An 18963-nucleotide genomic window follows, 5' to 3' on the forward strand; every position below is an offset into this window, starting at 1 on the left:
TGTAAACACGACACTGGCATTTTTTTTGTATTTTACTTCGAAAGGATATTGGCAGGCACCAATGTTTACCGCTTAGATTAGTTTAATAATATTAGTTTTGATGACAGCCTTTCAATTTTAGGAAAAAAAAAAAAAGTAGTGATTGCTTGTTTGTACTATTACAGTCGACTCGCGTTCATTCAACCTCGGTTAATTCGGCTCCTCGTTTAATTTGACCCTGTACAACACCGATTCATACTGAGACCAGGAGGAACAAAAATTTAACTATTTCCTTCTGAACTGCCGCGTGTTAGTGTGCTCAGCCACCAAACACCCTAAAACTAGCAAAGGCATACATTCTCAAAAGATGCTGATGGAATAGATCCCACAACAGTGATCTTTTAGGCAAAGAGGGGAAAAGAAAAAAAGACAGTATCCTACAAAGAATTTAGAACATAGCTTTCTTTTATTTGTCTCAAAAATCTCAAAACTTGGGAAAAAAATTTTTTTTTCATCATGTTTCACATGTTTTTTGAAAGCTCGAAGAGAAGCAGCATAGTCATTACATATCATAAATTGTTTTATCTTATAAAAATATAAATCCGCCTATGCGAACAGATGTTGCACCAACACAAAAACATCAAACAAACTAGGAATACTGTCAAGACCAGTTATAATGAAGTCAATGGGAATCGGAAATCGCTTCGCTATTTCGTTATAACCGACTTCGATTAAAGAAGTGCAAAAGGGAATGGGAAATCATGATCACTTCGCTGTAGCTGCTTCGCTATTTCGTTATAACCGACTTCGATAAAAGAAGTGCAAAAGGGAATGGGAAATCATGATCGCTTCGCTGTAGCCGCTATTTCGTTATAACCGACTTTGTTATGGCCGGTCCCGACAGTAACCCTTAATGAGTACAAGAACTCTCTCATATATATATTTAAAAAAATCCTAGACACGCTTTAACGAGAGGAGGTGATGCGTATGTACAATTGTTGGTTTGAATAGAAAAAAAGAAATACATACAGGCTCCCATCTGCACAGAGCAGCAGCAAAATCAGTGCATCCAAATACTTGGTGCCTACACTGTGCAATCACAAATACAAATTCCAGATTGCAAGGTGCGTGACACGGGCAAACTCGACTGGTTACACATGGCCAGCTGCCTCACCGTCTCTCACTCAAGGGACACAAGATTAGTCAGCGTTTCCAAAGTGTGCAAACACTACTGGCGAGCAGATCAAACTAGAGGGGGCGCTCTGACCCGTTTGTTGTCCCAACACCTGTGTTTACCCAAAACAAGGCCTGTGTACATACCCAAAGGCCTAGTGAGCATGTTCATATTACACAGTGTAATGTAAAAATACTAACACTAAACAAAGTGACGTAAAGTGCCGGACCTGTCCCGAAAGCAGTCGTCAGAGAATGCGAGCTTGACCCACTTCGGCTTTTGTGCTGAGCTGGGCACCGTGCATGCTGCATTGTTCATGCAGGCTGGAGTGGTAACAAAAGAGCCCCTCCTTCCCCTCACCTGAGAATGCGAACTCCAGCCAAACACTGACGCCGCGTTCGGTTATGTCAGCCGAGCGCCGAGTCACTGTATTTGTTGTCCCGATCTAAGTAGCTCTAAAGTTAACCGCTCGGGGCGCCACGGTCTGATCTCCTCCCCAATAGTCCGTTGCAATATGAGGCCTGCAGCAGAATATCCGCATCCAACGCAAGCTTTCAACCTTCGATAACAGAGCACAACTGAAGGCAACATGCATTTGCCAGAGGTAGAGCTTTTCCTGCGAATCTTATGTTGGAACAGACTGCAGTTAGTGTGACAAAGATGGCCGACTTGGGAGACTAGGGGACACTGCAATCTCTCTCTATGATCTTGTACAACATCCTAGTTTCATATTTTATTAGTAAAAAAACCTTTCTCACAACTGCTGAGTTTTGAAAAGAAGTTTGTGAAAATCTTTCTTTTTCTGTTTTGTTTTGCCAAAAACGGCAAAGATTGTTTGGGACAAAGGATAATCAAAGGCAGTAAGGCTTGCTCGAGAGCCTTACAAAGACCAAACTAAGTTATCTGCACATTTATTTAGCACAAACATCAGCTTTTAACTGCATGTGGAGACAAATTGTTTACTTTGTTAACATTAATGGACAAATCTGACTTTATAAGAACTGATAATCGCACTCAGACACACAAAAAGGAACATAAAATGAAACAGCAAATATGAGTGCTTTTGTACACACCACAGAATTTATCTTTAAAAAAAAGGGGGGGGGGGGGGGGGGGGGCAAGGCACTGAAGCAAATGTCTCAACTGCATGAGTCATTTCGTATTCAACAACAAAACGGAAACAAAGCAGTGGCATCTCCCAAGCTAGATCAGGTGAAGCACATGTCACCTAAGATGAGCTACGCTCTACACCATTTAAATCATTCTTACACAGCACTCAGGCCACCCACTCTTGAATACACCACAAACACGCTCTTACAAAAAAAAAAAAAAAAAAAGTTAAGCTGTCTTTAGCACTAGCCACTCGTTCAATCTCGTCCTCTTGGCCGAAACACTTCCCCGTTAGGTTCAGACTTTGAACATGTCTCAACGTCACTGTTGTAGAAGAGTGAGATTGGTGGTTTGCAGCATACGTTGAACAGCTATGTCCGCACTCATACGAAGTCTCGGATGAGCTGTGGCCCAACTCGTATAACATTGTCCACATTGTTTTATACTAGCTATAGTGCAGTACGTCTGCGTACATACAAAGTCTCGGAAGAGCTGTGGCCCAACTCGTATAACATTGTCCTCATTGTTTTTATACTAGCTATAGTGAACTATTCACACCCTCACCCCCTCACCCCCATATAAATCCAAAGATTCCTACTTAGCATTCAAGGTCACATACTTTTCCTAACGCAGCAATAAGCAGCTGAACTGGAGCAGGGCAAACAGTCGTGTCTGGACCCCCACAAACACTAGCAGAAGTCCAATCTTGCAATTCCAGGTCGAACATTCGCTTAGAAATGAGAACCGAGTCACCGCTACACGACGAGGCACTCCAGTTCCGCTTGAGCACACCGTTGCAAACACGCCGACGGAAGACTTCGCCTCGGCTCGAGCACAGCCGTCACACTGCACGATCCTTCCTGGAGTCGACACAATCCTTCCCGGAGTTGACTTGATCCATCCCGGAACTGACGAAGCGGAGTCAAAAGACGCGGTCGTGGTACTGCCCGTCGGTGCTGGAGGTCTTGGCATGGTGGGGGCCCTGCGGTGCCCCCGGGTGTGGCTGCTGCTGCATGACCCTCCTCCGGGGCGGTGCCAGGTACTCAAACATGGACTGGGTGTGCTGGGAGAGCATCTTGGCCAGGTCACACGGCATGGGGTCCGTCCAAAAGAAGTCGTGGTTGAGGGCGTTGTCACTGTCGTACCGTTTGGTCGGGTCCAGGTGCAGCAGCCGGTCCAGCAGGTCAAGGGCGTATGGGTCCTTCACATAGGCCTGCATGGACGGGCAACACCAAATACTTATAAACTAGGAATGGGCAGAAGGAATGCAAATTCTGGGAGCTTCAAAATGCGTTGTGAAAAGACAGAAGGCTAGAATGTAACTAGGATTCTCTGTCATCGGAGTTGATTTCCCATGAAATTCGGAGGGTGTTTTTCGGTGTTTATTTTTTGCTGAAAATTCTGGGTTTATCGGGGTTTATTTTTGTTAGATTCCAAATTCTTTGAAATGCAGAGTTTATTTTACTGTGTACGTATAGTTTAAAAATTCAAAAATAAAACAAATAAAGTTTGGGTACCGTGACCTGTTGTCTTCAAGGAACTTTGACATACTAAAAAAAAAAGACAACCCCTTTTGTCACAAGTTCTAGATTTTAAAAGAAACTGAAGTGGAATATCCTCAGGATCACTGACCCTGTGCTCTTATGAAATGTATTTGTAAAACCGTCTTTTTTGCTATTTTGTTATCCAACCTCGAAACTCAGTTTTTCAGGTAAATCTGAATTGACAGAAAATGCAATGGGGAGTGTTTTTCAGATTTTTTCGAGCTTATCCAAAAACATTGAACCCTAAATATCACAAAATTCTTCATCACTCAATGTATGGAGATAGCAATGAAGAGCATAAGCCCCTTATGGTTAGTGTATTTGGACATTGAGCGAGCATACGACAATGTGAACCAGAAAAAACTCTGGGACCGGCTGAAGGGGTATGACTTGGATGAAAATCTGATTAGGTTTTTTCAACAAGGGCACACAGACAATAAGGTAGTTATAACATGGAAAACAGAAACTATGCCACCAGCAGCAATAAAAAGAGGGCTCAGAAGGGTCTGCCCACTGTCACCCCTGTTCCTCATCATATAACCAAGTGGAAGGGAAGTCATATGGAAGAAGGGAAAAATGTATTACAAGTAATCCCAGTACTGCAGACAATATAGTACTCGTGGCAGATAACCACGACACATTTCAGGTACTACTGGTAACTAGAATATCTACAGAGGAAGGGGACGGCTTGGGCCTCAGTTCAGTAGCGACAAGTCTACAGCAATGGTGTTCAACAACGAAAAGATGGAACCTCTGTAAATACAAGAGAGTAAAATAAACAATGCAGAAAAATGCAAATATCTAGGAGTATGGCTCAATGAGGGAAGGAAATGTAACTAGAAAAGGGAAAAAAAAATTCAGCTATTTTGAAACTCGAGGTTCTATGGAATTATAGGAATAAAATAGAAATGAAGGGGTCAGGAGTATATGGAAAGGGGTACTGTGCATGAGATGAAAGGTTCAATCAGGATTGGAAATTCGACGAAGGAGCATGGGCAGGTTAGCACTGGCAGCACATGGGAACAAACTAAATGGGGAGTGCAGGGGGACATGGGCTGGTCGTTCTTTGAGAGCAGAGAGGTAATTAGTAAATCGAAATTTGAAGAAAGTTTAACTGAAATGGATGATACCCGTGGGCACGAAAAGCATACAAGCACCTATACATGAAGTTTGAAAACAAAATGGGGAAAACCAAACCCCCAAGCTGACAAATAAATACCTATGCATTACTGATGGGACTGAGCAGACTAGTTCAGTGAAAGAGGGAGTGAAAGAAGCAGAAAGGAAAATGTGGGAGGAAAGAATGCAAGAAAAAATCAGCTTTAACAATGTACACGTTACAAAAACAGGACATAAGAAAGGAAAAGGTGTTTGATAATTCATGTGGAAGTTTGTTTTTCTCCTCGAGACTAGAACAGGGGTGTAGAGGACAGGGAAGTACTATCGAGCTAAATTTCAAGAGATATATAGACGCATTATGTGCCGTGTGCTATAGTGAGAGTGAGACACTAAAACATTAGGTTTCGAAGTGCACTGGGCTTCGCCCTGCCCTCCCTGAGGGGGTAACCAATCTGGTGGGGGCGCTGGGTTTTGCTGGCAAGGATGTAAGAATGGAGGAGAAAAGAATTACAGTCACAAAAAGGAGGTTAGAAGATTGGTTGAAACTATCCAGGGAAAGTTGAATGAAGTAGAACTAACTTTCGTTTGACAGGCCAGATGTCTCGAGTGCGAGTATATTCCAGGAGAGGTCTGCCATCTTTTTGGGGTCTTTTTAGGGAAACTGTCGTGCTTCGCCATTTCTGGAATTCTAGTTTTATTACGGCCTACATTGCACAATGACCTATGAGGCCATCGCTCCATTTCCAAATGCCGTGGATGAGAACGAAGTATTGTGAGCTCACGAGAGTGTATTACGTTCCCCAAATATCTAACAGCCTACCGGAATCCTTTCAATCCATAGCTTTGAGGCAAAAGCTCAGGAAAGCATTACGGAATTTAAAGCTGTAAAATAAAACTTCTTTTTTTTATTTTTTTTTTTAGCTTTACAAATTTTGTGATCTCAAGAACGTGTAAATTTTGAAAGTCAAATAACTCTTTCCACTTTTTTGGAACATACCTTACTACAATCTGTTTTTCTTTTGTATCGCCACCTGCCGAGTCAGGTCTGCACGCCCTTGACGCTTTCACCGGCTTGCTATTGTACATTGAGAAATGTATTTTCTTCAAATAAAATTATGTTCTATGTTCTAACTAAGGCGGGAAAGAGGAAAATTGGGATCCCCTTTTGGCATGGCTTTGGCCCAATATCTCAACACTGTTTCCAAGCAGGCCCGGCGTTGGGGTAGCGCCGACTAGGTTTGACCAGAGGAAAATTGGCGACTCGCTTCAAGGAGTGGAAGAAGGCGGAGGGTGATGTTTTTAGTTATTTTCCCCGATCCCCCAAAGGTCATCCTGGCGATATAACATGGTGCAGCTGTACCAACGAAGACTAAGAGAAGGAACAAACAACAAAGGGCAGTGCCCGTCCTGTGTTGTGCGTTTCTTGCCTTAGTCTTCATTGTTACGTGCTGTTACACCTACACTATGTTAAACTTCCACCAACTAATCCAGCTCTTTACTTTGTTACTGGTGATGCACCACACTGCCAGGTGATACTCACAAAAATGCAGAAGGGAAGCAAATTGGCTTAAAAGGGTAAGGGGGGGAATAATACTTTTGATTTTTAGGCTAGGTGGTGCAAGCTAACACCCATTACAAAAAGGGCAACCATTAGCATCCATCCATTTCGAAAGGGCAAAGCAAAAAATGGTAAATTATCTTTGTAGCTTTTAGGCCAGGTGGCACAAGCTACCACCCGTTATAAAGGGTACAGACGTTAACATCAATTCCTTCATTCATCCCTCCATCCATCCAGCATTTATATGGCCAACCTTTAGTGCTTTCGCGTTCGAGCCCGTCACATAGCCTCGACAAAGATATGGTGGAACGCGCCGTCGACTCGTTTGTGCACCGTCCTATTCCGTGCACACGTCTAAAGTGGCCTCGAAGAGGCAACAAAATCACATCGCGAGAGCCGGCGTGTCGCGCCATCGAATGCTGCAAACCCAATGGTCGGACGTAGAAACGCAGGCGAAAAAGGAGACCGGCTCAAGGGCCGCCGTTGTCGCGGCGTCCAAACTTGAGTGCACTTTGGTTACGGCCAACTGTTTGGCTGTCGAGCGGCCTGCAGCAGAAGGGCATCTGCCGCATACACCTCCGCCGCCACGCTGCCACCAGGATCGCGACGGGCATCAACACAACACTTTTGTGTTGTTGTGGGACGGAAATCGAGGGACCACTTTTGAGGACTCTGTAGACCCACCAGTCCGTGCAGTCGCCAATTTATCTCGGAGCAGGGAGTTTCTTCTGCAATCCCTAGGTGGTAGCAAAGCTGACTGCACATACTACCATACTTGCCAAGTTCGGAGAAATCAAATCCAGGAGAATGGGGGGGACATTACTATTATTTTTTTTTTTTAGTTTGACAAGAAACCCCGTGAAGAAGTACTCTGCGCAAATCACACTGCCTTCGCAGTTGTTTTGGAGCAAACTACCAGTGGTGCCCTGCCCTTCTACGCACGAGCATGGTTCTGATGCTTTCGTGAGGCAATGTGTATCTTGATGTCAAGCTTGCCGCCATGCGAAATGCTCACACATCACAGGTGCACATAGTACAGAATCTATACTTTTTAGCTTTCCGCGAAGCGACAAAACACTGCAACTCAGTCGCATATGATCTCAGAAATACTTGTAAGTACTTCTAGGCTTTTGAAAGTGTCATTGATCGTTCCAACAGATCAGTGGTTCCAACTAAACTCGGGGAAACACGAAGAGTAGTTCGGCGTTCCGCACCTCACTCAACGACCTGACAAAGCCAACTGAAGCCTAGCGCACCCATGGTCATATAAGCCGTGTTCCAAAGTACGCTCTAACTTTAGGAGTAGAGGTTTCGTACCTTGGCGAATGGCGTTTCAATAGAGAGTTTTCATAGACCGCGTTGCCCCCTCCGCTAAGGTTTCTACTGCGCCTGCGCGCCGATAGCCTTGACTGTGGAGTTCCCGCTATCGTAGCGGATTGCGGAGGGACTTGCGGGACGGCGAAATTGATCTACGAAAACTCCCTAATATCTACCCTCATTTTACGCTACTGCTCCGAGTTGTCACGTCGTAACCCGCCGGAGTAACCTAAACCTACTCTCGAGTAACTCGCAGTGACACACGCGTGATGATTATAGCAATAAAACGTCATAAAAAAAAAAATAAAAAAAACTATGGCAGATATTTTCCGGGAGTTTTCTGTCAATCGTACAACCGTACGAAATTGTCAAAATCCAGGAGTCTTCCAGGTAATCCGGGAGAGTTGGCAGGTATGTACTATGAAGGCTCTTGCTTGCAGCCTTAGTATGCCATTCGAGCGACGCAGGAGCGACGACACCGGGTGTGGGGCAAAGAGAGACGCAGTGCTACACAACGAGCGCCAGCAGCGGAGGGAAGCCGGTCGCAGCGAAGGGAACCGGCAGTTCAAGTGCCAGTTCGCAGACCGTGGTTTTGGGCGGGTGCAAGCGGAGGCACTCTAAGTGGCAGGCAGTTAGAATGCCTCTGCTCGGACACAGCGGGCACGACCCCCGCAGCCTTGCCCGCCTTGCGTGCATGCCCGAAGGAACCGAGGACACCCACCTTGAGTCTCTCTTTGACCTTTCGCTTCTGGCCCTTGGGCAGGGTGAGCTTGCAGTACAGCTCCAGCTTCTCCACGCCGGGCCAGGCCTCGGGGGTCAGGGACCCGCACAGCTGGCTGATCAGGCTGATCTGGTGCTGCTCTGTGTTGCCCTGGGAGCAGAAACAAACATGCATGATTTTTTCGGGACGAGTTGTCTCGTACTCCATTCACCCCCCAAAGCCGACGGTGCAGTGAACGCTATGTGCTCGTTGGAACGGTTGTAAGTCTATCTCTCACCATGTGATCACGCATTCTCCCACCTATTCCTGCACGCAGAAAGCGTGGTCGGGCGACGAAAGGGAGATGACCGACTAGACCGGCGAGCAAGTAGCTCTCGCCACACTGTCAGCTTAGAGATGAATGGAGTGTGGTGGACAATTTGGAACAAGCCTCGCAACCAGTCAAACTACACAACTTTCAACGTGATTAAAAAAAAACGGACATTACGAGAAAAAACTTGCGCAGACGATCACGCGACGTGATGCAAATCGACGGCGTTGGCTGGTGCGTTTCAATGATATTACGTTATGATTAGGCTGTATACTTTCCGGTTTTCACCGAAAAAGACAAATAAACATCCGCCGGTGTCGAAAAGAAAAAATCTGTTAAAACTGGAAAACACCGGTTTTACAATACTTTCGTACAAGCGGCAGTTTTTTGTTTTTTTTTAACTGAAAAAGGCTTGTGTACACGTTCCTCAAACTGATTCATATTTTTTTTCTTTACGGTCATCATTTAGATTTTCTAAGGTCTCTTAGTAATCGAGATGTGTTTTTTCTGTCAGTACTCATTACCTTGACCATCAGTTTATGTCCCTAAAAGTTTGTCCTCATTGTGCCCTTTTGTAGATAGCCTCGTTGAAGGTTGCCCTCCTCCTTTGTGGACCCTAGTTGGGGGTTTTGAGGCGTCTTTCATATTGTGCGGATCGAGGCGGCTTCCGGAAGCTGCATCCGCCAGACTGGCCAGTACTATCCAAAGGCTCTTCAGACATTTTGGGACTTCCCGCATCTATCGCAAATGTAGACCGCGCGCTCTCGAAATTTCCCGCAGTCAACAGGAAGGAGCGGGCGGGAAGGAGCATATACTACAGTAATGAGGTGTGAAGAATGTTGTGTATCGGATGTAAATGAAAACTTAACCGTTTCTAGTCTTGATTGTTTGTTTCTATTCGCGATTTTCTCCGTCGATAAAAGCCGTTTCAAGCATCTGCACGACACAATGCACCGAAATGCATCGGTATTCTGGTAATAAATAAATAATGAAAAACATCCACCAATTTTTACATAAATAAACGCCAGAAAGTATACAGCCTAGTTATGATTAAGAAGAAATTTTTCCGATGCTGCGTCGTGTGGTAATGTGACATTTCATTATTTTTTACCTCTTTACGTCGCGTGGTGATTGCTACGTGCCTATGCACAAACGCTGCGCTGGCACGTAGCACACACCTTGAAGGCAATCATGGCACCGTCCGGGTACAATGACCGAAGAACCTCGTGGCAAGCCACTGGCAGAAACACCGGGTGTTGCCTAAACCACAACCGATCAAACACGGAACAGCTAGCACCAAACGCGTTCTCGTGGACGCGATGCCCAAATTGCTTGGTTGCACCAAGGTGTACGTTATTCCCTCAATAATATTCTCTTCTACATGCCGCCCAGGGATGGGCAGTATTTCAAATACAAGTATTTGAAATACATATTTCAAATACTTTGTGTATTTTGCATCGGTATTTAATTATGAAATGAATAATGTATTTGACGCGTGTATTTAAATACTAAAACGTGGGTATTTCAAATACTATTGTAATTAAATACAATTTTGTGGGCGAAAATACATCCCTCAAATTTATTGACACTGTCCAGAGCAGGAAGAAAACGACGTTCTGCACCGAATGCAGTGTCTCTAATCAAGTACAAGCGTTTAGTGACTTCGTGATTACGGTGCTAGTCCAGGGCAAGAATAGTGACAAAATCGACGTTCACAGGCAGACTGGCTAAATAAGTGCCTGTGACAACTTGTGATGCTTTCCAGCCTGATTTCCATCCATATTTTTGCCTCAAACATTCTAAATACGGGGGTCGTTTAGATTTTTGTAACTGGTGCGAGTTGCAACAATAAAAAAATTCTCTATCTAGTGCTGCGCGTCTTGGTCGTCTCGGTTCTTTGTTGGTCTATACCAAAATGTAATCGACAAAAAAAAGCTGCTGCTTGAAGCTCTAGTTTTTTCACCTATTACGTCCAAGTTGATTACATTTTTTTGTGATTATATTTCTATAGCGTTACTAGAGCCTCACACACTAACTCCCGAGTGTGCGATGCAAAATTAAAATGAGATACCCAGAAACCCGTTGCAGGTGCCCTGAAGTCGCTGACGCAAATTTTGAGGAATGTGTTTGGAAAAGTATTGGAAGGAGACCAAATACATTTGGTTGTATTTGTATCTTGTACTTAAATGCTTTTTTGGAAATGTAATTAGATTTGTAATTAAATACATTTTTGACGAAGTATTCTGTATTTGTATTTCGATACATATTTGCATGTATTTTGCTCATCCCTGATGCCGCCTAACGTTCACGCACAGGATGATCTTGATGTCAAATGATGCATTCCATCCTAACACCCAGGGTAAGATCGTCGACGCCTACACATCGACAACATTCTCTCTCAATGGGCGCGTTGACAGCATCGAGCAGCCGCCGTTTGCTCCTGCAGCCCCACTTTTGCACGCATAGGCTTAGAGTGCCGAGGGGACAGGCAACCGAAGGCGGGAAAGAGCAGGTGGCGAGAAGGGCAATCACAAATACATCCCTCAAATTTATTGTCACTGTCCAGAGCAGTAAGAAAACTACGCTCTGCACCGAATGCAGTGTCTCTGAATCAAGCACAAGAGTTTAGTGACTTTGTGATTATGGTGGTAGTCCAGTGCAAGAATAGTGACGAAATCAACGTTCACAGGCAGACTGGGTAAATAAGTGCCTGTGACAACTTGTGATGCTTTCCAGCCTGATTTCCACCCATATTTTTGCCTGGAACATTCTAAATGCGCGAGTCGTCCAGATTTTCGTAACTGGTGCGTGTTGCAGCAATAAAAAATTCTCTAGCTAGTGCTGCGCGTCTTGGTCGTCTCGGTCCTTTGTTGGTCTATACCAAAATGTAATCGACAAAAAAAAAAAAAAGCTGCTTGCTCTGTACTTTTTTTACCTATTACGTCCAAGCTGATTACATTTTTGTTGTGGTTATATTTCTATTACGTTCCTAGTATAGAGTTATTATAATGTACGCTAGAGGTTTAAGTGGCGCTAGTGTGCTGATGCAAATGGACCTTTTCCACATACCGACGGCACCAGGCGGTGGCTGCACGAACTAAAAATCGAGGAAGTGACCTACCTGCGCTACCAATCGATAATGGGAGCTACGCTACCAGTTTCTTCGCTCTCTGAGCAGCGGCGCCTGCCCAACGCGACTTTCAAATGGGGAATCCGTGGCGTCCGCCGGGATTCCCCATTTGGGGAATCCCGGCGGGGGGGGGGGGGGGGGGGGGGGGGGGAAGGGGGGGGGGGGGTCGGTCACATGACCTTGCGGTTACGCCGACGGCGACGGCGCTCAAGCCGGAAACTGGCCCCTAAGAGCTGCGCTCTAAAAGGAAACCCAAATTAGAACTGTCCTCGAATTAAAAAAAACGCTGAAGTTTGCAGGAACAAATTGTCATCTGCAGCTTTATTTTGTGTTCACCCCAGAACATGGCCCCCACCGAACTGTCCATGAGGTTGCCTCTTTCTTCGAGAATCGCAACCCTTGCCTCCTCTCCTATCGGTTCCACATAGTTTCCCCAAGTACATTCAGGTTGTGTGCACATTCCGTGGATCTTGGGGACAATTTTCTCATCGACACGAAAAATCGTCATCGATAAATGCCGAATCTGCAGGAAAAAGAAACCCCAAAAATATATAAAAGTCAGAATGGTGACAAAGTGCGCAGAGCACGAGGCGTTTCCAATAAGTAACACCCGGGTTCGTCGCCACGGCAAGGGGTAAGCAAGCAGAAAGACCGACTCTTACTGCAAATGGTTCAATGGCAGCCAATTATAGCCGCCGACGAGGTGGGAATGGCAGAAAGGAGTTTTGGCTGCCCCGCCTTCAGTGCAAGCTTCCCATTTTCGAAACCGCTTCAACATCTTGTGCACCCCAAGCACGAGCGCGTGACAAAAGCATAATGAAAGGCAGGGCGTGCGGGTCGGAGGCCGGGCGTTCAAAAGATGCGCCCTGCCGTTCTCACTCTATCAAAGACTATGGGTGGTGTTGGTATTCAATGGGCGCAATAATTGAGCGCTGTATTCACGGCGAAAGCTCACGAGCCCCTACTCACCTCGAGAAGAACTACAACCTTGGTGGTGTGCAATGCCCATTTCGAAAGCTCGTTGTAAGCTCACACCGAGCAGCAACAAACTTAACTATGGGTTCCAGTGAATACCTACCACAGATATAACGTGCAAACCGATTCCTTGGTGTCGTCGTCTTGGCAGCCCTTACAATAACGTAGTTCCTGTTGCTTTTTCAAACTTTCTTTTCTCCTATTTCTTGCCGTCGAAAGTCACAGGAAGAGCGTCCACGCACCTGCATGATGGGCGAGCGCGTCCACATCTCGGCCATGATGCAGCCTGCGCCCCACATGTCCACGGGGGGCCCGTAGTTGCGTTCGCCCAGCAGCAGCTCAGGGGGCCGGTACCAGAGGGTCACCACCCGGTTGGTGTACCGGTTAGGCTGCCCCGTCTTGCTCAGGCTGAAGGCCCGCGCCAGCCCAAAGTCCGCCAGCTTCAGCACCCCGTTCTTGGTGATCAGGATGTTGGCCGCCTTCATGTCCCTGAGAAGCGCACGCACATTGTGGGACACTTTGGCAAGGAAAAGACTTGCATGTTTGCAAGAATTTTTAAAACTATGCGGCACTCGTATCCTCTTTCTAGGGCAAGTTTAGAGTGGGTCATGCTTTCTATGTGCTGCGTGCACAGGGTTGGCTTGAAAAGGGCTCATCCTCCGAAATTTGCAGCCCTAGGGAGTTGCCTACTTTGCCTATTGGGAAGTCCACCCTTGAGCCTCCTCTTTACCGAAATGAAAAGGAGGAATTTCTTCTTTTTTGACTATGCATCAGGCTTTAGGCCCGATAAGTCAATATCAAATTGGTTCAAAATTGCCACAAATGGGGACTGTAAGCTTTGGAAAATTCCCTTCTTTTATCTACACCCAGAAAACAGCCTGCTTGTTTCTGTGCACGGCAAAAGCACAGCATGAATGATATAACCATACCCGATTCGAACTGCTCTATGCACGCCCCGAACGTATGTCTTCTCAATACATGTCCGGCGCTCACCTGTGGAGGATCTTGTTGCTGTGGATGAAGTAGAGGCCATTGAGCAGCTGCTGCATCACCTTCTTGATCTCGCCCAGGGAGAACTTGACGTTGATGTTGCTCAGCAGCCCCGCCAGGTCGTGCTCGCAGAAGTCAAACACCAGGTAGAATGTCGCCTTGCACCGGTTGAAGGGTGTGGCTGAGGAAGGAAGATCCCGTGGTAAACGAAGTATATCGCCATATATAAAAAATAGGTGAATTTAGAACTGAAAACTTTTAATTAGGCAAACATCTACCTGCAAACTTAAAGGCATACTGCAACGAAAATTTAGCACCTATTTTATTCTCTAAATGTCAACCACGTTCTGGCCTGACCACGGAGACGCTAAATTTTTGCTTGGAAAGAAAATCCACCACTAAATAGTGCGTGCTCCGCGAACTCTCCACGTCGGGCGTATAGCCATTTCCAGTCGAGGTGCATGACGTTGTGTGTATAGCATCACTTTTTCTTTTATTATACCGTAAAGCGGGTTTCACATGCAGCGATTTTGGCCCTAAAGCGGCGCGATTTCTGCCGTCGCGGCGCTCGTGCCGCTCAATCACCAGTGCTGGCCAGAGCGCCGCGGCGGCAGAAATCGCGCCGCTCTAGGGCCAAAACCGCTGCATGTGAACCAGGCTTTAGCCTCACAACTGTCTGAAATAAGTACAAGGCAGAATGTCAGATAAACAGCCTTCATTTTATATTATCAGGCATGGTCCAGCCATTTTCGAGTTTGGAACAATTTTTGAAGCAGAAAAAATTTTGTTTTAGAGGATCTTTGATCAGAAAAAAAATCTCAATTTGGAGCAGATTTGGAGCGATGACACACATAGGTTTGGACCACTTTGGTGAAGTTCCCTATTAGTGAAGCCGACATGCATTCATGTAATCAGTTGCGTGATGCCCATTAAAACCCTAAGTTAGCAGTATGCTGTACTAGCCAAATTGCCCGTCGACTGCTGTGCCATAAACTTGGTCAAATTCGTGTTTTGTTTTCATTAGTGCTAGTGGACGAAGGTTAGCAGGATCGGTGTAAGCGTGCTATCACCATCAAGATGCTGATATAGAGTACCAATTTAACCATCTAATGAGTCTAAATAATAGAAATAGGTAAATTGGCACAATGCACTCTTCTCACGTGACACAAAAAGCAGCCTTGTTTGGAACTCATAACTCCTAAAGACAACACGCTTTGTCACAAACATACAAACATTTTATTTATGAAAACACTTCCTGACGACCTCTCACTATGGAAACATTCAGGATGCTGGCATGTTCAGCATGTTCAGGATGATTTCCTTTGCTTTTTCTCGGTTGCGATAGCGATCTGGTTGCCTAAAAAAGCCAAGTTGGTAGACAAACACTCAATCAAGAAAAATCAATGGATGTTTTTTGTAGTTTATTCAGTCTCCAAAAATCTGTGCTTCCCCATGAGGAAGGCAAGCTGCTGTTGCTTCTTTTGCAAGATTCAACCGAAAGCGTCCGCCAGTGCAGTTTCATACACCCGTCCAGTTCTGACTCAAATAGGACAAAGACATCCATCAGTGGTGATTGAATGACTGACCTAACTTTCATGCCACTCTAATCCAAAGTCCATGATTCCAGTGATTCAGGACTGGCAAATTGTTTGTGTCTAGGTAACACTATGCACCCAACAAACGTCCAAGGAAGAAGGGTTGGAACAAAAGCCATCCTCACTTGCAGCAAAAATTTTGACATATCAGTGTTTACGGCCTAATTATGTACTACTAATATAACCATCTTTTGCTTTGCACCTCAATCTTTTATGATGTTTTCGAGAAGACCAAGGTACCAGCTGCTACAAAATGGCGACTTTGGCAACTGACAACACGCTTGACTACCAACTCGACAGCGTCTTTGTTCTAGTCAAATCTATGTCTTTCTTTTCCTATGCAATCTGCCTATCTTGACTGCTCTCTGATGGCCTGAGACATGTCTAAAGAAAGAACGGAAGCCCCAGAATGCCACCTACCTTTCGTGCGACAGATCTCGATCAGGTTCACCACGTTCTCGTGCTTGAGCAGCTGGAGGATCTTGATCTCTCGCAAAGCAGTGATGGGGAACTGAAATAAATAAAATAAAAGCCAGACTTGCTTTATGCACTGTTTGAAGATTCGAAGCTACTTTTGCAGATGAATTGTGTGCCCATGGACGCAGAGTTGGTTAGTTAAAATTGTAAAGGAAGGATGTTTTAGTCCAATTTTACGAAGATCAGATAGCATTCTCAATGCCATTTAAAGACATAAAAGCACGATATGAACGCCCAACTTTGTGTCTGAATAGAGGGAGAAAATTTAATTTAATTATGATATTAAAATGTAGCTAATCCGAGTTTTGGCAATTGCTGGTTTAAACGCAGGTCTCTGTTACCGGTGTTTCCACGTCAAGACGCTGGGTAAACAAAAAGTGGATATATTGCCATAAAAAAACAGTGAGTGCGCAGGTGAGCTGGTGGAAGTTGATCATGTTGTGGAATACCCGAGACTGTGGTAAAAGCTGAGAAACTTGGTCGAAGAAAAAAGATAGGAGAAGAGAATGTCTCAAACTCAGCTACTGCATTTATTTCCTCAAAGCCTCATATATCCAAAACCTAATCACCGACGTCACAAAGTCAACCTTTGTTGTACAATCCTAACCACACTGGTCTTCACCACGACCGTAAACGGTGACCTCAATCCCAAACTGAAAACTTGAAACCTAGAACAAAACAAACACTGACCCTCTTCCTTTCCAGCCAGAGTGTGAAAGGGCTGTGCTTCATCTAACCGAGAACTGATATGTACTCCACTGAACCCCTGCCTGCAAAATAACTCGTTGCACGTTCACTTACAAAAAAAAAAAGTTGAGAAAAACTGTACATTTTAAGAAACTTCTTGGAAATACTTCTGGGTTGCATCGAAGCATGGCTGATACAGTTACCGATGGATGTGATACAAACTGTCTCTCTTATGAGCCTCTTAGTGTTGTTCGCTCTCTCTGCACAATGTCAGTTTGCGACCAAAGTGACGTACAATCGTTGCACTCACTAACATGTTTAGCAATCTCTGAATTGAGTGCGCTTAATTTTACATTTCTTTTGTGCTCTGCTAATCTACCATTTACACACCTTGTCGTTTGACCCACACACTTGAAACCGCATTCCAGTAGTATTTCATAGACCATTTTCCTTGCAATCAACTGACTTATCACAGTGCGCTTTCTGACACACTTTCTGACTCGTCTGAAACGGCGTCAAACGGTTCAGTTTAAAGTCGGACCTGAACGTCACATCTATCCCAAATATCTTTGCGCATGCTTTAATGGTTGTGAGAAATTGCGTGAAAATATGGAATAACCGCATAATGCTTTTTCGCTTCCTTTGCTGGTCCTTGTTTAGCCTTTTGCTGCAATTCTAAGTGTCTTTTCATGAACCCACTGCCATAGCTTACATCTTCTAACCTTGACCACTGCCTTTCTACCGCACAACCCACAAAATGGGCACACGACTTGTCCAGTATTTTGCTGATTAGAAATTTGACTACACCTGCTTTCACTGATTTAGCACGACAACGTTTCCTACTCAAAACGGATTTTGTGATCATTTTTCCATACTCCTAAAATAAACCCTCCTCCACGTGAATGCGTAGGTCCAGAAACTGTAGAATACCATTGCCCGCCTTTTCTAAAGTGAACTTAAGTTTCGGCACCGCTCCCCTCACTGTATTTCATAGAGTATGAGCTTTGTAAGAAGATATGTCGAAGACATATTGATCTGCTCATTTCGTGAAGAGGATGTACTTGACTTGGAACAGACAGTGAGGGAAGCGGCGTCGGAACTTAGTTCACCTGCGGCATCTCCTGAGAAGTGGGGTCGACGCTTGCCTCACAACAATTCCGCCACGCAGATGCTTTATGCGGTTTGATTATTGGGCAATGGGCATACCTCAGCAAACTTTACTCATGAGGGCCCTCACTCACTTGAATTTTCACAGGTGAGGTGAGGGAGTCTCTCAACCCCAGAAATTCATGAGTGCAAGGGAAAACCGTGAGGATTGCGAGGGGTGTGAGGACCACGAGTGCGTGAGGGGCATGAGGTTCAAAGAGGGTGAGCGAAGTGCTGAAGATAAGTGTGACAGTGAGCGTAAGAGAGGGACTAGGGTGACTCTAGCTATGAGGGTGAGTGAGAGGCTGAGGTGACTGAGGGAGACCTGCCCCAGAGATACACGCGAAAATATAACGCCCGCGAAAATGCGCGGTGATACCTGCAAAAATATGCCGGCAGTATAGCCACGTGGCTGCAGCCAGCCAATGGGTGGAAACAGCCGGCATTTTTTCGCCCAGGCTCCTTTGAGGGCCAAAACCTTCAAAGTTCGCTGTGACGATTGCATCATGGCATGCAACGACACGGCAAAGGTTTCAAACATGCTTCACGCTTGACCGAAATACGACTTAAACACACTTACCCCCTCCTTCTCGTTTTCCATGAGGACTTTTTTGAGTGCCACCAATTTCTTCGTTTGCTTGTGTCCCGCCTTGAACACTTCCCTGAAATATGAAGACACCGTGGTCCGCGGTTAGTGCAGCACTCCTCGCCGTACAACTTTGGCTGCTGCCGACGTGTTCCTGCCATCTGTTAAGATTAAGAAATAGCCGTGGATGTACTTTAAGGACCCTAACAGTTCGTACATGTAGGGACAGGTAAGGGAATACGCAGACACCGGCGCTTGCGGCAAACTAACGCTCCGGTGACCCTAGCCTTGGGAGCTATGGATTTCGAGCATTGCACTCACCCGAAGGTTCCTTGCCCGATCTTTGCGATTTTGTCGTATTTGGCGACATCGTCACAGTACGGGAAATCAAAATCTTCGAGCTTATTTACGAGTTGCTGCTGTTGACTGCTTGCGTTAGAGCTCATATTGCATCTTGTTTGTAGGTTTGGAGCTTGGAGCAGGATGGCAAACCGGACCGCACAAACTAAACAAATTATTTAAATAATTTTATTATATATTTGGTA

The 18963-nt window shown here is 45.3% G+C and overlaps 1 protein-coding gene across 1 annotated transcript; it reads right to left on the reverse strand.

The window, feature by feature from the left end:
• Positions 1 to 423: 423 nt before the first annotated feature.
• Positions 424 to 18923, reverse strand: LOC115326704 (cyclin-dependent kinase 9). The gene is made up of 7 exons (XM_029987617.3): positions 18740 to 18923; positions 18413 to 18494; positions 15943 to 16033; positions 13931 to 14108; positions 13180 to 13426; positions 8523 to 8672; positions 424 to 3476 (listed from the first exon to the last, which is right to left on the reverse strand). The coding sequence occupies exons 1-7, from the start codon at positions 18862 to 18864 to the stop codon at positions 3186 to 3188; spliced, it is 1164 nt and encodes a 387-aa protein (XP_029843477.1). The 5' UTR covers positions 18865 to 18923; the 3' UTR covers positions 424 to 3185.
• Between the last annotated feature and the right edge of the window lie 40 nt (positions 18924 to 18963).

The sequence above is a fragment of the Ixodes scapularis genome, unplaced genomic scaffold, assembly GCF_016920785.2.
Source record: "Ixodes scapularis isolate PalLabHiFi unplaced genomic scaffold, ASM1692078v2 PGA_scaffold3__209_contigs__length_174095766, whole genome shotgun sequence".
Lineage (NCBI taxonomy): Eukaryota > Metazoa > Arthropoda > Arachnida > Ixodida > Ixodidae > Ixodes > Ixodes scapularis.